This window comes from Crotalus tigris, unplaced genomic scaffold (assembly GCF_016545835.1).
Source record: "Crotalus tigris isolate CLP2741 ecotype Arizona unplaced genomic scaffold, ASM1654583v1 scf7180000024277.1505481, whole genome shotgun sequence".
Lineage (NCBI taxonomy): Eukaryota > Metazoa > Chordata > Lepidosauria > Squamata > Viperidae > Crotalus > Crotalus tigris.
Window position 1 is genome coordinate 1,125,589 of NW_024100449.1, and position 14,942 is coordinate 1,140,530.

A 14,942-nucleotide genomic window follows, 5' to 3' on the forward strand; every position below is an offset into this window, starting at 1 on the left:
TACATACCTTGGTTTCTTATTTTGCTTCTTTTAGATTCTCCCTCTCTTTGACTGCTACATCAGCTTAGATTATGAGCAAAGGCCATATAGTAATAACAACTTAATATAAATCAAGAGCTATGCTATGCTTCCTAAAGGATTAGCAGATTGGGCCTTTCTCAATGAGGTAACCTAAAACTGGCTTAGACTACATTTTCTGCTTTTTTGTACCTTACTATCTGGCCAGGTGCCAGAAGCTTTTTTATACCATTACAATTATTTCTGTATCCAAGCTAATATAGTTTATTTCTCTGAAAGGAGATTAATATGAGTGAGCAGAGTTCTGTAGCTCTTAGTGAATAAATCTTAATCTATGTGATAGGCAGCTGAGAAAAATCTATAGAGTCTAAGAAATTCTCTTCATCTAATGTACCTCATGCTCTACTGCAGGGGTCTTCAAACTTGGCCCTTTTATGACTTGTGGACTTCAACTCCCAGAATTCCTCAGCCAGGCACGCTGGCTGAGGAATTTTGGGAGTTGAAGTCCACAAATCATGAAAGGGCCAGGTTTGAAGACCCCTTCTCTACTGGCACTATCTTTGAACAGAACTTGTTCCTGAGGCCTTCTTGACAGAAGTGGAATCAGTGGAACAACTTGCCTCCAGAAGTTGTGGATGCTCCAACACTGGAGGTTTTTAAGAAGAGATTGGACAACAGTTTGAAATGATATAAGGTTTCCTGCTTGAACAGGGAGATTGAACTACCTTTAAAGTCTCTTCCAAGTCTGGTATTCTGTTATTCATTTGCCTCAGCAGGTGGCAAAATCTGGCTAAACTTGATTCTTCTAGTAGACTTCATTCCTCATGCTGGCTGGATAATTCTGGGAGTTCAATCCATGTATCTTTAAATTATACTATGTATCTTTAAGAAACACTAGAACAGGGATGAGGAACCTTGGCTCTTTTATAACTTGTGGACTTCAACTCCCAGAATTCCTGAGCCAGTATGGCTGACTCAGGAATTCTGGGAGTTGAAGTCCACATGGCATAAAAGAGCCAAGGTTCCCCACCCCTGTTCTAGTGTTTCTTAAAGATACATAGTATAATTTAAAGATACATGGATTGAACTCCCAGAATTATCCAGCCAGCATGAGGAATGAAGTCTACATATCTTCCACACAGTTTCCAAGGTTGAGAAGATCTGGATGGTTCTTGGATGGGACATTCCTTTGAAAGATTAGTGCTATGGGCTAGATCAGGGAGGGTCAATAACCACTTGTATAATATTCCAAGACATAGGCAGATGTTTCTGTGTAAGTCACTGGCACTCAAGTTGGAATCCAGGGTAAGTATTTTACTTTTCTTTCTAATTATTTTTTAAAAAATAAATGACTGCACTTCATTTCTTGAACTTCATGGTTGAAGCTCTCTCCCATTCCTGTCTGTGTGTCTATACAGTGCACTCCTAGTAAACAGTATAAAATCCTATGAACATTTAACATTACATTCAATGTAATGTCCGAGTAAGAGTAAGGAAATATAAGACCTGTAAACATGGCAGCTTTTGTACTTATTAGTCACAGCAGAGTCATCAAAAAGGAAGAAGGGGGAAGCACCTGGCCTTACATTTACGTTTAGCATAATTAAGCCTTTTAGGCTAAAAATCAGCTGGCCACTGGTCAAAGGAGTTTTAATTGATGGAAACAAACACTAATTTTAGTATCAAGCTTTCATCCTTTAATGGTCTTCAAAGAAGTTGAGGGAGCTGTTTATGTGACTAAATCATCCAAAAGTTATTTCTAATTAAAGGAAATAGTTGTTTTCTACATATGAATTTCTTGGTTATAACAGAGGCTTGAAGTTGCCAAAGTAAACAGTTAATGCCCTCCTCAATCTCAGCATGCCCTATCAGTCAGTTGGAGTTTGCAGCCCACATTGAATGGCAAACTTAAATGTCCAGTTTGGGGGCAAATTTAAATATCCAAGAGCTACACTGGACCTCTGTGGTTGGCAACCAACTTCCAGTGAAGAGCAGGACATTCTCCTGCCCTGTGCCAGCTTCTCTCACAAAGAAATCTAAATTTAGAAGAGGGGAATGGAGAGGGAAGATTGACTGAACTTTCTGATTCAAAAGAGAACATCTGTGAATCAAATACTGTACCTATTATCATAACCTATGACAATTTGATCCTACACGTTAAAAGTTAAATGAGAATGATAGGAAAAGCTTTTGCCAAGACAGTAGCAGTCAACAGAAACCATTCTACATTCTTTGCCTGTTATCTGTCAATGATACCAGAACTAGAAAGGACTGAACAAATAATATGAACTGTATTCACACAATATATATTTAACCTATTATAAAATTTATCCATTTTGAGGGTTTGCAAGAAGTATGGAACTACCTCTCCTTAGAGCGGCCCAAATGATTTATATATTTATATTTACATATTTATTTTTATTTATTTATTAAATTTCTGCATCGCCCATCTCACCCAAGTGACTCTGGGTCATTTACAACATGATAGTATTAATTCTGTGTGCCCAGAAGACACACAAACCGGGAACTTGTGGCAATTTGTCCAATAAAGCCAAATCATTTTAAGATAGATTTTAACTCACTAATAGCAATAGCCCACACCAACAAGGAATTAATGTGTGCATCTTGAATTATATTGTATTATTAGTTTGGAAAGAATATTTGACATGTAAACCATACAGAGTTTTATGTTTAAACGTGATGCTTAAACTGTATTTGGGAAAGAATCATGTCTCAGGGTCATTCCTTGCGATTGTCTGGAAGGACTTCAAAAGATTTCTATGGCGCTATAGCCAGCTATATATATACTGAGCTATAAAGATCAATGGCTTGAAGTGAGCAAGTTACAGGTAGTCCTCGACTTGCAACAGTTCATTTAGTGACCGTTCAAAGTTACGGCACTGAAAAAAGTGACTTATGACCTTTTTTCACACATACGACTGTTGCAGCATCCCCATAGTCACATGATCAAAATTCAATGCTTGGCAAGTGATTCATAGTTATGACAGTTCCAGTGTCCTGGGGTCATGTGATCCCCTTTTGCGACCTTCTGACAAGCAAAGTCAATAGGGAACTCAGATTCACTTAACAACCGTGTTACTAACTTAACAAATGCAATGATTCACTTAACAAGTATGGCAAGAAAAGTTGTAACATGGGACAGTTAACAAATGTTTTACTTAGCAATATAAATTTTGGGCTCAATTGTGGTTGTGACTTCAGGACTACCTGTATTTAGCTTCATGTATTCCTAAGGGGAGAGCCTTGTAGATGGATATATTTATATCAATGTAACCAAACATATTCTATTCACAGGAATATACAATCCAAAGAAATAACAGGGAGGAAGGGAAGGACTGTATTTCCCATCTCCTATTTCTATTTTGTTATCATAAACTCAAATTCAACATTTTTGCAACATGCATAACTAGATAACTACCTAATTCGTTCCATTTTTTGTGGCTTGCATGTTTTGTAAATCCAACTCTGGTTAATTTAAGGAACCAGCTCTAAGCTGCAGAAATCTGGATAACAACAGGATGTCAGCAAAGAAAGTTTTTGAACCCTAACCTAGCCCTATTTTATTTGTCAATGTATTCTGTAAACCCAGAAAATGGATTAAGTTAGCAATCTAGGTGAGTAGGTGCACAGTCATATGGGCAAACTCACCTGGAATAAGAATAAGCTAAGAGAAAGTGATGGAAATTTTTTGTATATATGCCTTTCTCAGAGTTGAGACATGTTGCTGAATCAGAGAAATTTAGTGATTCTGGTGTAGGTGGAAATAGAAGAAACACCAAGATTTTGCAGTATTTTCTTCAGGGGTTGCGTTCTGTAGTTCCTTCTGCCATCTTTCACCATTATCAACATCTTAAAACAAGAGCATGTGTGGTTCTTTCTAATGAAGGGATGCGATAGGTGTGAGTTTCTGGGGATCGGTAACAGCCCCCTGGGCTTCATTTCTATTAAAAGAGAGGCCAAACTGTCCCTGCTCTTTATATCTGGAGGGCGCCAAGCTGCAAGGTGGGGAGTGGGAAGGAAGGCTGCTATCGTGCGTGGCAACTGCCTGGGGACGGTGTCGCCCGGCATCTATCACGGATCGTAAGGCGAGCCTTGCCTTTGAAGGCAGGCAGCACTCGGTGCTTGCTCAGAGGCACTGTTTTCCGCTTACACCTGTACTCGGAGCGAAGGGAAGGCGGCCCGCTTGCCCTGCCCGCGCCTCTTTTTCGCCTTCCCCGCGACCTGCGCCTCACCCTCCGGCAAGAGGCGAGGGAGGGACGGAGGGCGCGCTCAAGGCGGGGCCGGCCGCTTCCCAGACGGCCCCGGAGGAAGCTCATCGAAGCTCATAAATAGAGCGAGGCCGCGGGAAAGGCGCTTGCTGGGGCTGCGGGTCGAGGCTGAGGGTCCGTGCGGCGGGCGGTGCGTGGTCGGCGAGAGGGGCGCCGGCTCGAGTCCCGCGTGCCTCGACGGCATGGCTTCGCTGCTGGGTTCCTTCGCGTGGGCGGAGAGGCTGGACTGCTCCGCTCTGGAGTTGCCCGACGGGGGCAGCGGCACCTCAGCCTCCGCGGTGCCCCGGACCGAGAAGGGTAACCCCGAAAGCCGCATCCGACGCCCCATGAACGCTTTCATGGTGTGGGCCAAGGACGAGAGGAAGCGCCTGGCCGTCCAGAACCCGGACCTGCACAACGCCGAGCTGAGCAAGATGCTGGGTGAGCTGAGCCCGCCGGAGGGAGCGGAGCGGGACTTTGGCGCCTTTTGCGCCCCTCCTGCTTTCGAAGTCGCTCGCTGTGCCGAGCACCGAATGACCTCGGCCGGGATGTTTCGGTTTGCGGTTGGCCAGTGAAAAACAAAATTACGGGTAGAGCCAAACCCTTCTGCCTCCTCCGTGCATTTGGGGAGCGGTGCGACGCCTACAATTCTTCTCCTGCAGTTACTGGGTGAAATCTTCTGCATTTCGCTCTGGTGTTGGAAGAGATTTAAGAGGGAAGAAATGTCATGTCTTCAGAAAGCGTAACCTTAGAATTATTCGTCTCTAGTTGGGTTGCAACGCAATAGAGTTCCCCCCCCCCCGTCAATTCTCTTCTCGGAGAATTGGATCTAGAATAGTTAAACTTAAAGTACCCTTAGCTGAAATTATTTTACATAATTATTTGTAGCCGAAAAAATTCTGAAGCAGTGACTTTTTTAAAAAGTGCCTTTGAAAATTAGGTTTTTCTATTAATTGCTTCTTGAGGATGTATTTGGGTATCTAAATTTAAAAGGTGCTAACTTTTCTAAAATAATGTCAAGTTTCATATTATTGCTGCCATTGGTATTAAGTATTTGAATTACCACAGAACTTTGGGGAAAGCAAATCAATTCGAAAATGTATTGCAAATCTGATGAATTACAGAAGTGCAAATTTAAAAAATATTTCTTCAGTGTGTTCAAGATCACTTGGGATAGTGCTAAGAATTTTGAAAAGTTTTCTAACGTGGTAGTAAAGAAAGTAAGGATAATATAAGTTTTGCAGGCAAATACAGAGAAATGTATTTTCAAATCCTACATTGCAGCTATTTTTTCCCAGACGTTTTAAGGTATAATTAGATGTATATGTATTTTTTAAATCAAATTATATTATCAAATCAAATTATATTTTAATCTTTTGATTTGGATGCCTTATTTGCTACACTAATAACACTCTGCTAATCTGGAAAAAAATAATGAAAATAAATAATGTGAATCTTTATATTTTTTTTAAATCTTTGTGGAGTGCATGTCAAAATATTTGTTATGGAGTTAGGCAGCACTTTTTAATTTTTAATCTTGCAAGCAGCGTCAAAGGCATCAAAATTGAAAGTGCAAAAATATTTTGGTTAAAAAAAATCAATAAGGATAAAATTATTTTTCAAAACCAACACAAAGTTACCAAATATAATTTGTTAACCATGAAGCAATTCAATAACATCCTGGAATTGATTTAAACTTAGGGAGCAGGGATTTCTATCATTACGTGAATACTCTTATTTCAACACCCATTTATAATGCTTTCTAAACTACAATGTCATGCCCATTTGCCAAGGAATAAACCTAACTAAATTCAGTAAGTCATCTTTCTGATCAGACTTTCAGTGATGGCATTCTCCGGGATGCTGCATATCACAGGAATAATCTCAGTGAATTCACTAAGACTTTCTCTGAATTAGGAACGTAGTAATAGAGTGCTGCATCTCCTGGCATTTCTAAAAGCTGTACTAGGCTCATTCAAAATCCTTTCATCTTTTTAAATGGAAATTTTATAGCAATTTCCAAAGGGGTATCACTATCTTATGTTTATGTTTCACTTGGAAAGAAACCTAATTAATACTGACAGGATTTCTTTTCAAGTTAGTATGAGTATGTATAGTGTGATATGGTGGTGGTGCTGAGTGCTTGGGGGACTTCTTAATTTTAAAATATTTTTTATTGCAAAATATTGTAAAGCTTATTTCTCCGTGTTAAGTGAGACACATATTCTCCCCAGTGTTAGGAAGGTTGATTTTAATCATATGTCTATCTTGTATGTCATTTTTCTCTCTATGTGAAAAAGTCTTTCCTCTGGAGAGACAGGCGTTCGATTTCTGTAGTTTTGCCTTTTCTTGTTGACATATTTTTTTCAAGGCAATAACCTGGAGATATAAACAGCACAGCATTGCAAAAGTGGTCACACTAGACATCTACAAAAAGGATCACTCTGTATTGGAGATTTCAGTGCCATTCTGAAAGCCGCCCAGAGTCTCCTCGTGGTGAGATGGGCAGCAAATAAATTTAATAAATAAATAATAAATTCCTAATATTTCCCAAAGTAAAATTTTTGTTTTATTCCCCACAGCTGCTGAATATCATAAACATTCATATAATTCTCCAAAATGACCCCAATATTTTTCTTTGTAATCATTGACTATTCCATTTGTATTATTCTATAATACAGCATTATGAAGCTCTGATCTGATATGCAACATTTTATAATTAATACCATTGAATCATATTTCCACATTCTGCCTATTTCCTACTGGAGTTCTTGAAATTTGCTGCGGGTCCTATCCCCCTAAAAAAAGTGGACATGGATTGTAAATTTGTGCTCCACATATGATGAAGTTCATATGTAGTAGTATATAACAAAGTCTACATCTAAAGGAAATAACTTTAATAAGAATATAGAATGCTGATTTTTTTTCTCAGCTAAAATAAATAAGTTATAGGCAGAGATACTGCGCTGAGGATAATTGATACATACCAGTCTTATCTTCATAAATTACCTAATTTGCATCCTTGAGCAGCAGATTCAAGATGAGTTAAATGTGTTAATATGTAACAGCAAAGAAGAGATAAAGTGCTGGGTTTTTACTTTTTTTCCTGATGTTTTTTTTTTCTCCACCCAGGACCGGAGCAATTGTGAATTGTTACTTTTGTCACATGAATGGCTAGGAGTATTATATTTTGAATTGGTCAACAAAATGTGAAACTTAATTTTGCAATGAGTGCTCTCCAAACTGGTGTTTGAAATATAATCTCATAAGATGTTGGCAATCTCACATATAAATTTACTTTAATTTTTCCAAGTTAAAAGTGTATACCGCCTCTATCTTGAAGGAAGCATTTGAGAATATGGATGACATAAGCAACAAAAACTATCATTCAGTGTTAAGAGAGGAAAAAGTCTCCTTGTGGTTTTACATGCCATAAGTACTTTAACAATACAATGTTATACATTCCATTCAGAAGCAAACTCTGTTTTATTCAGCTGGGCATTTTCCCAAATGAGCACTAATTAAACTTCAGTCTAACATATTAAAAGCAAAATAGCTTTAGTTTCCAAAGCAGGGTGAACTTTTTTTTCCTTGCAAATTAAATTGGCTTTTATTGGCAAATTAACATGTATTTTGTTGGTGTTCCATGTTGACTTGTGGGGACGGAACAATTTAGATTCAGACCCATTGACAACTCCTTTGCATTTTTGTTATTACAAAGTATTTATATTACTATTTTAACCTTAAGTTTCACAAAAGTATCGTAGGGAAGCCTTGGAAATGAAACTCCCAATTAATTTTTGATAATGTATATACTTTGTAACTACAGTTTTTTGATACAACTTTTATATACAGGTAATACTACAAATTTTTCATTTAAAGTTTCATTGCCTATATTTAGCTCATAATTCCTTTGCTTTGAAGGGCTTTGCTCAGTGCGCTAAGCACTTTGGTTGCTAGGAATATCTGGCATTAAATGTGAACTATGGTTTCAAAGTTAAATTTTGTTTTGGTAAACAAAAGCATATGAAAATGTCCAAAATATATATTGGGATTTGGTGGTACTTTTTAACACTCTGGAAACAAAAATGTCCTCATATTTCATGAGGCGTTTACATGCCAGTAGGACACCAGTGTTTATTTTCTATATTTTACTTTTCATATGATTATTCTGTCCTCAAGTGAAGATAAAGAATTATATTAGAAACATGCTACTTCTCTCATAAAAGATTTAAATTTTTATCAAAAAATTGTATTGTCTTACTTTATTTTTCAAAGTTTGCAAGGAATGTCTCATCGTCTTTTTCCCAAGCTTGAGGCCTTCCAGATGTGTGGGGACTCCCCATAATTCTTAGTTAAGGCAGTCTAGGCTGGATAATTCTTTGTGCTGAAGTTCACACATCAGGGAAGATGTTTAGATTTGGGAAAGCTGGCCCAATGCAGTCGATGGACAGGTAGCTTCCATGAATAGAAGAGAAAAGACATCTAGAGTGTCATTGAATAAAGAAATTCCTTAGCCTTAAATTTGGTGATGGCCAGTAGTTTAGATAGCTTTTTTAAAAAAAAGGATAGTTATGGTGGGATAGGTGTTTTTAGGGCTGTTGCTGTTAATAGCCAAATAGAGCAGACATGTCAAACACAAGGCCTGGGGATGCGGCCTGCGAAGTGGTTTCATGCAACCCGCGAAGCCATCCTGGAAACAGTGAGGGAACGGCCCCCTCTGCCTTGGCCCTGGCCCAGGTCGTCTGGGAGCCAATGTACAATTTTGTGGTGGCCATCTATGCTGAAATACATTCAGTCTTAGCTCCATAAGCCCCCCCCCCCCCCGGCATGGCCTGAGAGAAACAGTGAGGCTCCTCCAGTGGACCATGCTTTGGCATTTGCCCTGGTCGCAGGCCGCACCCACTCCATCCACACCCACCCAGTAGACCGCACCCACTCATAGTTAATCAACATTAATTATGAGCTGGTATTTTTATTATTTATGACACAAATTCCATACGCAGAATGTACAGTTTTTGCTTTATTTCTGCAACAGTCCTATGAAATTGGGTTCTTCAGGAAATAAAACTTAGTCATGGCTAATACTTGATTTTTTAAATAAGAAGAAACATGACAGTCTGTAACCTGCTGGGTCCCATACAGTCCTTTCTGATCATAACTTCAGAAAACAAAGTGCACTTTACTTCCCCACACTTGAGCTAGAAAACAGAGTAAAACTATCATACCTAAAATAAGTTTTTCATGGTTGTAAAATTATTTGGGGGACGGTTTTTTTTTAAAGTGAGCAGGTTTACTCACTCTTGTGGTCCACAAATAACTATGCTATAGTGTCTAAAATTATAAATTGGATACAAAAATCAATCAGGATAGTAAAAAATTGAGCAGAGTAACTAAAAATGAATAAATCCAACAAGTAATGTTTGTAAAATTTAAAAGTCTAGGATTTAAAGAACAAGCCAGTGCCAGACAAGGTAACTGTGTCTTGTGCTAAGTGCATTCATTGTCTTGAACATTTCTCATTTAAGAGCTGCTGTTTAGAAGGCCCCTCTCTGTAAACTACTCATTTATTTTTGAGAGGAGAAAAGGACCTCTGGCAGTGATTTTATTCTTTGGGCAATCTTATATAAAATGAATCTGGAGTCTTACATCAAGGAAGACCATACCTACCATTCTGTTTATGGGGAAAAATGGCTGTCTCACCAACAAACATTGGAAGAGTTTCTCACTTGACCCAAGATAAATGTCAAATGCAAAGTCATATGCATCACTTTTGCCATCTCAAAGGGGAAGAAGGTGGGCCTGTATGGAATACATGAGCAAGCCTCAATTTGATACGATCCGGTGGAGAGTACTTTTATGCAATCCTTATTTCCTGTTTTGTTTTGTTTTTAAATTTAATCTATTAGCCACCCAACTCCAAAGGAGCCTGCATGAATTTGCACAGGGAACAATTCTTCCACTATTCCCCAAGAGTCAAAATATTAGGATTTGCTATATGTATGGCACTTTGCAGAACAACAAAAGATGTTGTTTTTGTTATTGAATACATGTTCCTGTGTCTGAATGGAAATAATATGAAGAGGTGGAATGGAGAGCAGCAAATAGATGTCAGTTTAATTCACCAACGGATGGGAAGGGCCTTAATTCATCCTTTACAATATAAAAAGGGAAATTTCTCTTTTTCCTTACAGGCAAGTCCTGGAAGTCTTTAACCCCATCTCAGAAAAGGCCTTATGTTGAAGAGGCAGAAAGGCTGAGGGTTCAACACATGCAAGACTACCCCAACTACAAATATCGGCCCAGAAGAAAGAAGCAGGTCAAGCGGATCTGCAAGCGGGTGGAGCCAGGCTTCCTGCTGGGTAGCCTCTCCAGGGACCAGGACCACATGCCTGAGAAAAGAGTATGCAGCCGAGCAGTGTGTGAGAAAGATGAATACTCAGCTGCCTCAGTAATGCCAAACATTAGAAGATACCAGGAGGTCCAGAGCACAAACACAGGTAATCCGATGGACACTTATCCATATGGGCTGCCTACTCCTCCTGAGATGTCACCCTTGGATGTGATAGATCCTGAGCAGAGCTTCTTCTCCTCCCCTTGTCCTGAAGACCCACACCATCTCCATATGTCTGGAGACACCTACTCTCTAGAATATGCCACCAGCCCTCTCCAGTGCAATCACTCTCTGGGTCATATGCCAGTCTCTCAGTCAGCCTCCTCTATGCACTCTGCTTCTTCCAGTTGCCCAGCACCTCCCACAGGAAATTATTATTCCCCAGCTTTCCCTCCTAATCTCCAAGTCCCCAGCCTCCACAACCATCTTGGCCAGCTCTCACCTCCCCCGGAGCATCAGAACTTTGATAGCCTGGATCAATTGAGCCAAGCCGACCTTCTAGAGGAGATGGACCGCAATGAGTTTGACCAGTATCTCAGTGCCCCTGGACATCCAGAGCCTAGTGGGCTCACCATCAATGGACATGTCCAGATTTCTCAGACAGCAAGCAGCTCACATTCCTCAGAAACCAGCCTAATTTCTGTCCTTGCAGATGCAACAGCTACTTATTACAACAATTACAGCATTTCTTAGGTCAGAGGAGTGAGATTTGTGCTATGGACCAGTTTGCTGGACAGAGGGTTTCCATTTCTCAGGATTTCCCACTCTGAAATTGAAATAACTTTGGGGTTCTCTTTTTATATAATTACTCCAGTTTGCCAACATTCTTTGTACCCAGTCTAACTATTGAGCATCTGTCTTCAGAAGTGTCTTTGTATCCCAATTAAAAGGATACATCTTCAGTGATGCATCAAGGCACCTTAATACGTTGACTTAGATTAAAGAATCCTTGTTCTTTCATCAAGCTGAGGGGCCCAGCTGATATAGCATAATAATAATTTCAAATCTGGTCTACTTCCAGAGGAATGACATCAGGAGGTATACATGAACACTTATGGAGTCTTTCAACCAAAGATGCCCTTGAATGCATTTCCTAGAGAAACCACTGCTAAGCAGACTCTGATGTTTAACAGTTTCTCAAGTGTTTTTTGCTCTTTGCACAATTCCCATTTGTTCCCATGGGCTTGCATAGGATTTTTTTCCCTGCCAAAGCTGAGACAGAATATGTAACAATGTCAAAAGTGCTACCATAGAAGCATCATTATCCTTGGTTATTGGGCCACTTATCTTCCTATTATCTTTGGCCAAACAAATTTTATCTTAAAATTAGTAAACTATGTCTAAATAATCAAATGAATATATAGCTCTTTAAAAGTGTTGTCCCTCTCCTACCAACTCTTACAGCTTCCAAATTCTACAAGGGCCTCATGCTGCAAACCACCTATCATCTCTTTTCAGTTTCACACATTTTGACAAACTGAGCATTGTCTATGGCAAAATGGATCAAAACAACGTGGGATTTCATCATAATCAGTGGTAAATGTGGCTATGTAATCTCATCACAAAATATAGGTCAGAAGAATTGCACGTAGCTTTGAACAACAATTTGCTAAGTCTCATTGTAGCAGCCACAATTTGGCTGTTGCCCTTTGCTTCTTTCAGGATCTTCTCTTTTCTCCTTGTCTGTGGAAGAGATTGGTACAGTGTTGTATGTTTGGGCACAACCAAGATAGAAGCATCAGGTGCAAATATGAGCATTTGAGAATGCATTTCAAGTGTCAAAATAAGTGAAGTTTATCTTAATAACAATTTTAGCAAGAGGTATGCAAATCATTTCAAGATCAGAACTGAACATTTCAGGGTGAGGATGGTTCACTTGTTTTATATACTTTTAATTCTAATCTAAATAGATCAGGGAATTTGGAGTGGGGAAAAACAGGAGTTCAGTATCTTCCATAACAAGTTGTTTTCCAGATGGAAGCATCTTCCATAACAAGTAGCTGACAGCCATCATCACCCAAGCTGGTTACATATGAGAGCTAATAGTCTTAACATATTTGTAATTGTGCTTTAGACTCCCTATGATTTAAACTGTCAACAAAGAATGTCAAAGAGATGGGTAACTTAGATTAAGATAATTATTAAAAACTCCTTTCTTAATAACCCTGCCTACATCTACTTTATCCCCTCCCAGAAGCTATTTTTGAGTTTAAAAGTCTGTCAGCCAGCTTCATCTATACTGCTGGCAAAAGATTGGGGAGAGTTTTGTAGAAAAGAATTTGTATTAGTAATGCTCCATTTTTATCAAAACATCCTTGAAAAAAATATTCCTTTGTGTTTAAAAGTAAACATTTCTATGTCTTATTTTGCCTGGAATGGCACTGTATATATATGTATGTTTTACAGATTATTCCCTTCCTCACCATTCATTTTTATTGGTAGAACTTCCTTATATTGATGGAAATCAACTGTTTCTTTGTTAATCAGTTATTTAACAGTTTAATGGTAATGTAATGATTAATTAGCTAGTTTACATCATTCTGCATTTCTAATTTTGTTCCTCAAATGTGTGGTTTAATCTACAAATAATGTTTTTATATATATTAAAGAATAAATGAACTAAACATGAATTGTTAAGATAATTATTTTGTGTGTTACTCTGTGTGCTTGATAATTTCAGCTGAATGTTGTATTTCAATATTTTATGTAAAGATGGTCGATCTGTTTAGATACACGGAGGCAGTAGTATAAGGGAGGAACTCCATCTATGATAATTTATCTACTATTTTCACCTAGATTTCAATATCTTTTATTAAAGTTAATTTCTCTGATAACTTTATATCTAGCTCACTGGATTTATAATCTGCAATTGATGTAAACTTTACAAACTACAATTCAAATGAAGCTGATGCCAGGTATAAGATATATAACACCTGGAATTTCAGTATACCTGAAAGCATGATGCATAGAACAAGACAGATTTTTTTTTTCATAAAGGGATAGAGTTGGAAAACGGCTGCTTGGGGGTTGGGGGGTTAGTTTGGTCATACTCTTTAAGTGATCCTAAATAGACCTGGCTTTGAATTGTTCTTCAACCCTCACTTCATTTAAGTGAATCCTTGTGATAGCTTATTTTTGTTTATTTGAAAGGCTGAGCTCCTTGTAGATTCATATTGGGAGACTTATTGGAAAGCTCCTTGTATTTCCCACATAATATGAGCTCCCTAGACATCAGAGATGTTTTCCCCTAAATTCAGCATTTCAATCTTAAGACTAGAGGCAGCTCTTCATTTAAAGAATTAATGCTTCAGAGAATTCAATGTCTCCAAGTTCTTACCCAAATGCTAGAAAAAAAGAGAGTTACTGTCAGCCCTATAAGAAGGCTCAGACTAAGAAACCAGTATCATGTGGGTCTAAAACTACTTTTATTAGAACAGCTATATTAATAGAATCTTGAAGGTCTAAATGTGTTTCCCTCCTCTATTTATGTGGATTAGTAATTGTCTCAGGGGTTTTCTTACGTTTCTTGCAATGAGATCAAGACTTACTTGTCTGATCATTGCCTTGGTAACAGATCTTCCCACTGTCTTTCAAGACTATTCTCTTTGCCTTCTACAGCATCTTGCCAGAATTCTAGAATTCTAATACTGGAAAAAACTATTCTCCTTTTTTGGAATGGTGGAGTTTGAAAATATCCCCCAGAGCACATGTTCAGCCTTTGAAGCATCCTGAGGTTGCTCAAAAAGAGAAGGTTAAAAAAGCAAAGGCCATGGCTGTGTGCTTGAAGTTTAGAATAGAAATAATAGAAATAGAAATAACAGAGTTGGAAGGGACCTTGGAGGTCTTCTAGTCCAACCCTTTGCTCAGGCAGGAAACCCTATATACCATTTCAGACAAATGGTATCTCTTCTTAAAGATTTCCAGTGTTGGAGCATTCACAACTTCTGGAGGCAAGTTGTTCCACTGATTAATTGTTCTAAGTGTCAGGAAATTTCTTCTTTGTTCTAGGGTGCTTCTCTCCTTGATTAGTTTCCATCCATTACTAAGAGTCTGAAGATGATAGTACTTAATAGAATAACATTGTTGGAAGGGAGCTTGGAGGTCTTCTAGTCCAACCCCCTGCTCAAGCAGGAAACCCTATTCAATTTGAGACAAATGGTTCTCCAATCTTTTCTTAAAAACTTGTGGAGGCAGGTTGTTCTGCTGATTAATTGTTCTAACTGTCAGGAAATTTCTCTTTAGTTCTAGGTTGCTTCTCTCCT

At 38.6% G+C, this 14,942-nt stretch overlaps 1 protein-coding gene across 1 annotated transcript; it reads left to right on the forward strand.

Moving 5' to 3' along the window:
• Positions 1-4,358: 4,358 nt before the first annotated feature.
• Positions 4,359-13,310, forward strand: SOX7 (SRY-box transcription factor 7). The gene is made up of 2 exons (XM_039323544.1): positions 4,359-4,727; positions 10,481-13,310. Exons 1-2 carry the CDS (start codon positions 4,490-4,492, stop codon positions 11,371-11,373), a joined length of 1,131 nt encoding a protein of 376 aa, XP_039179478.1. The 5' UTR covers positions 4,359-4,489; the 3' UTR covers positions 11,374-13,310.
• Positions 13,311-14,942: the final 1,632 nt, after the last annotated feature.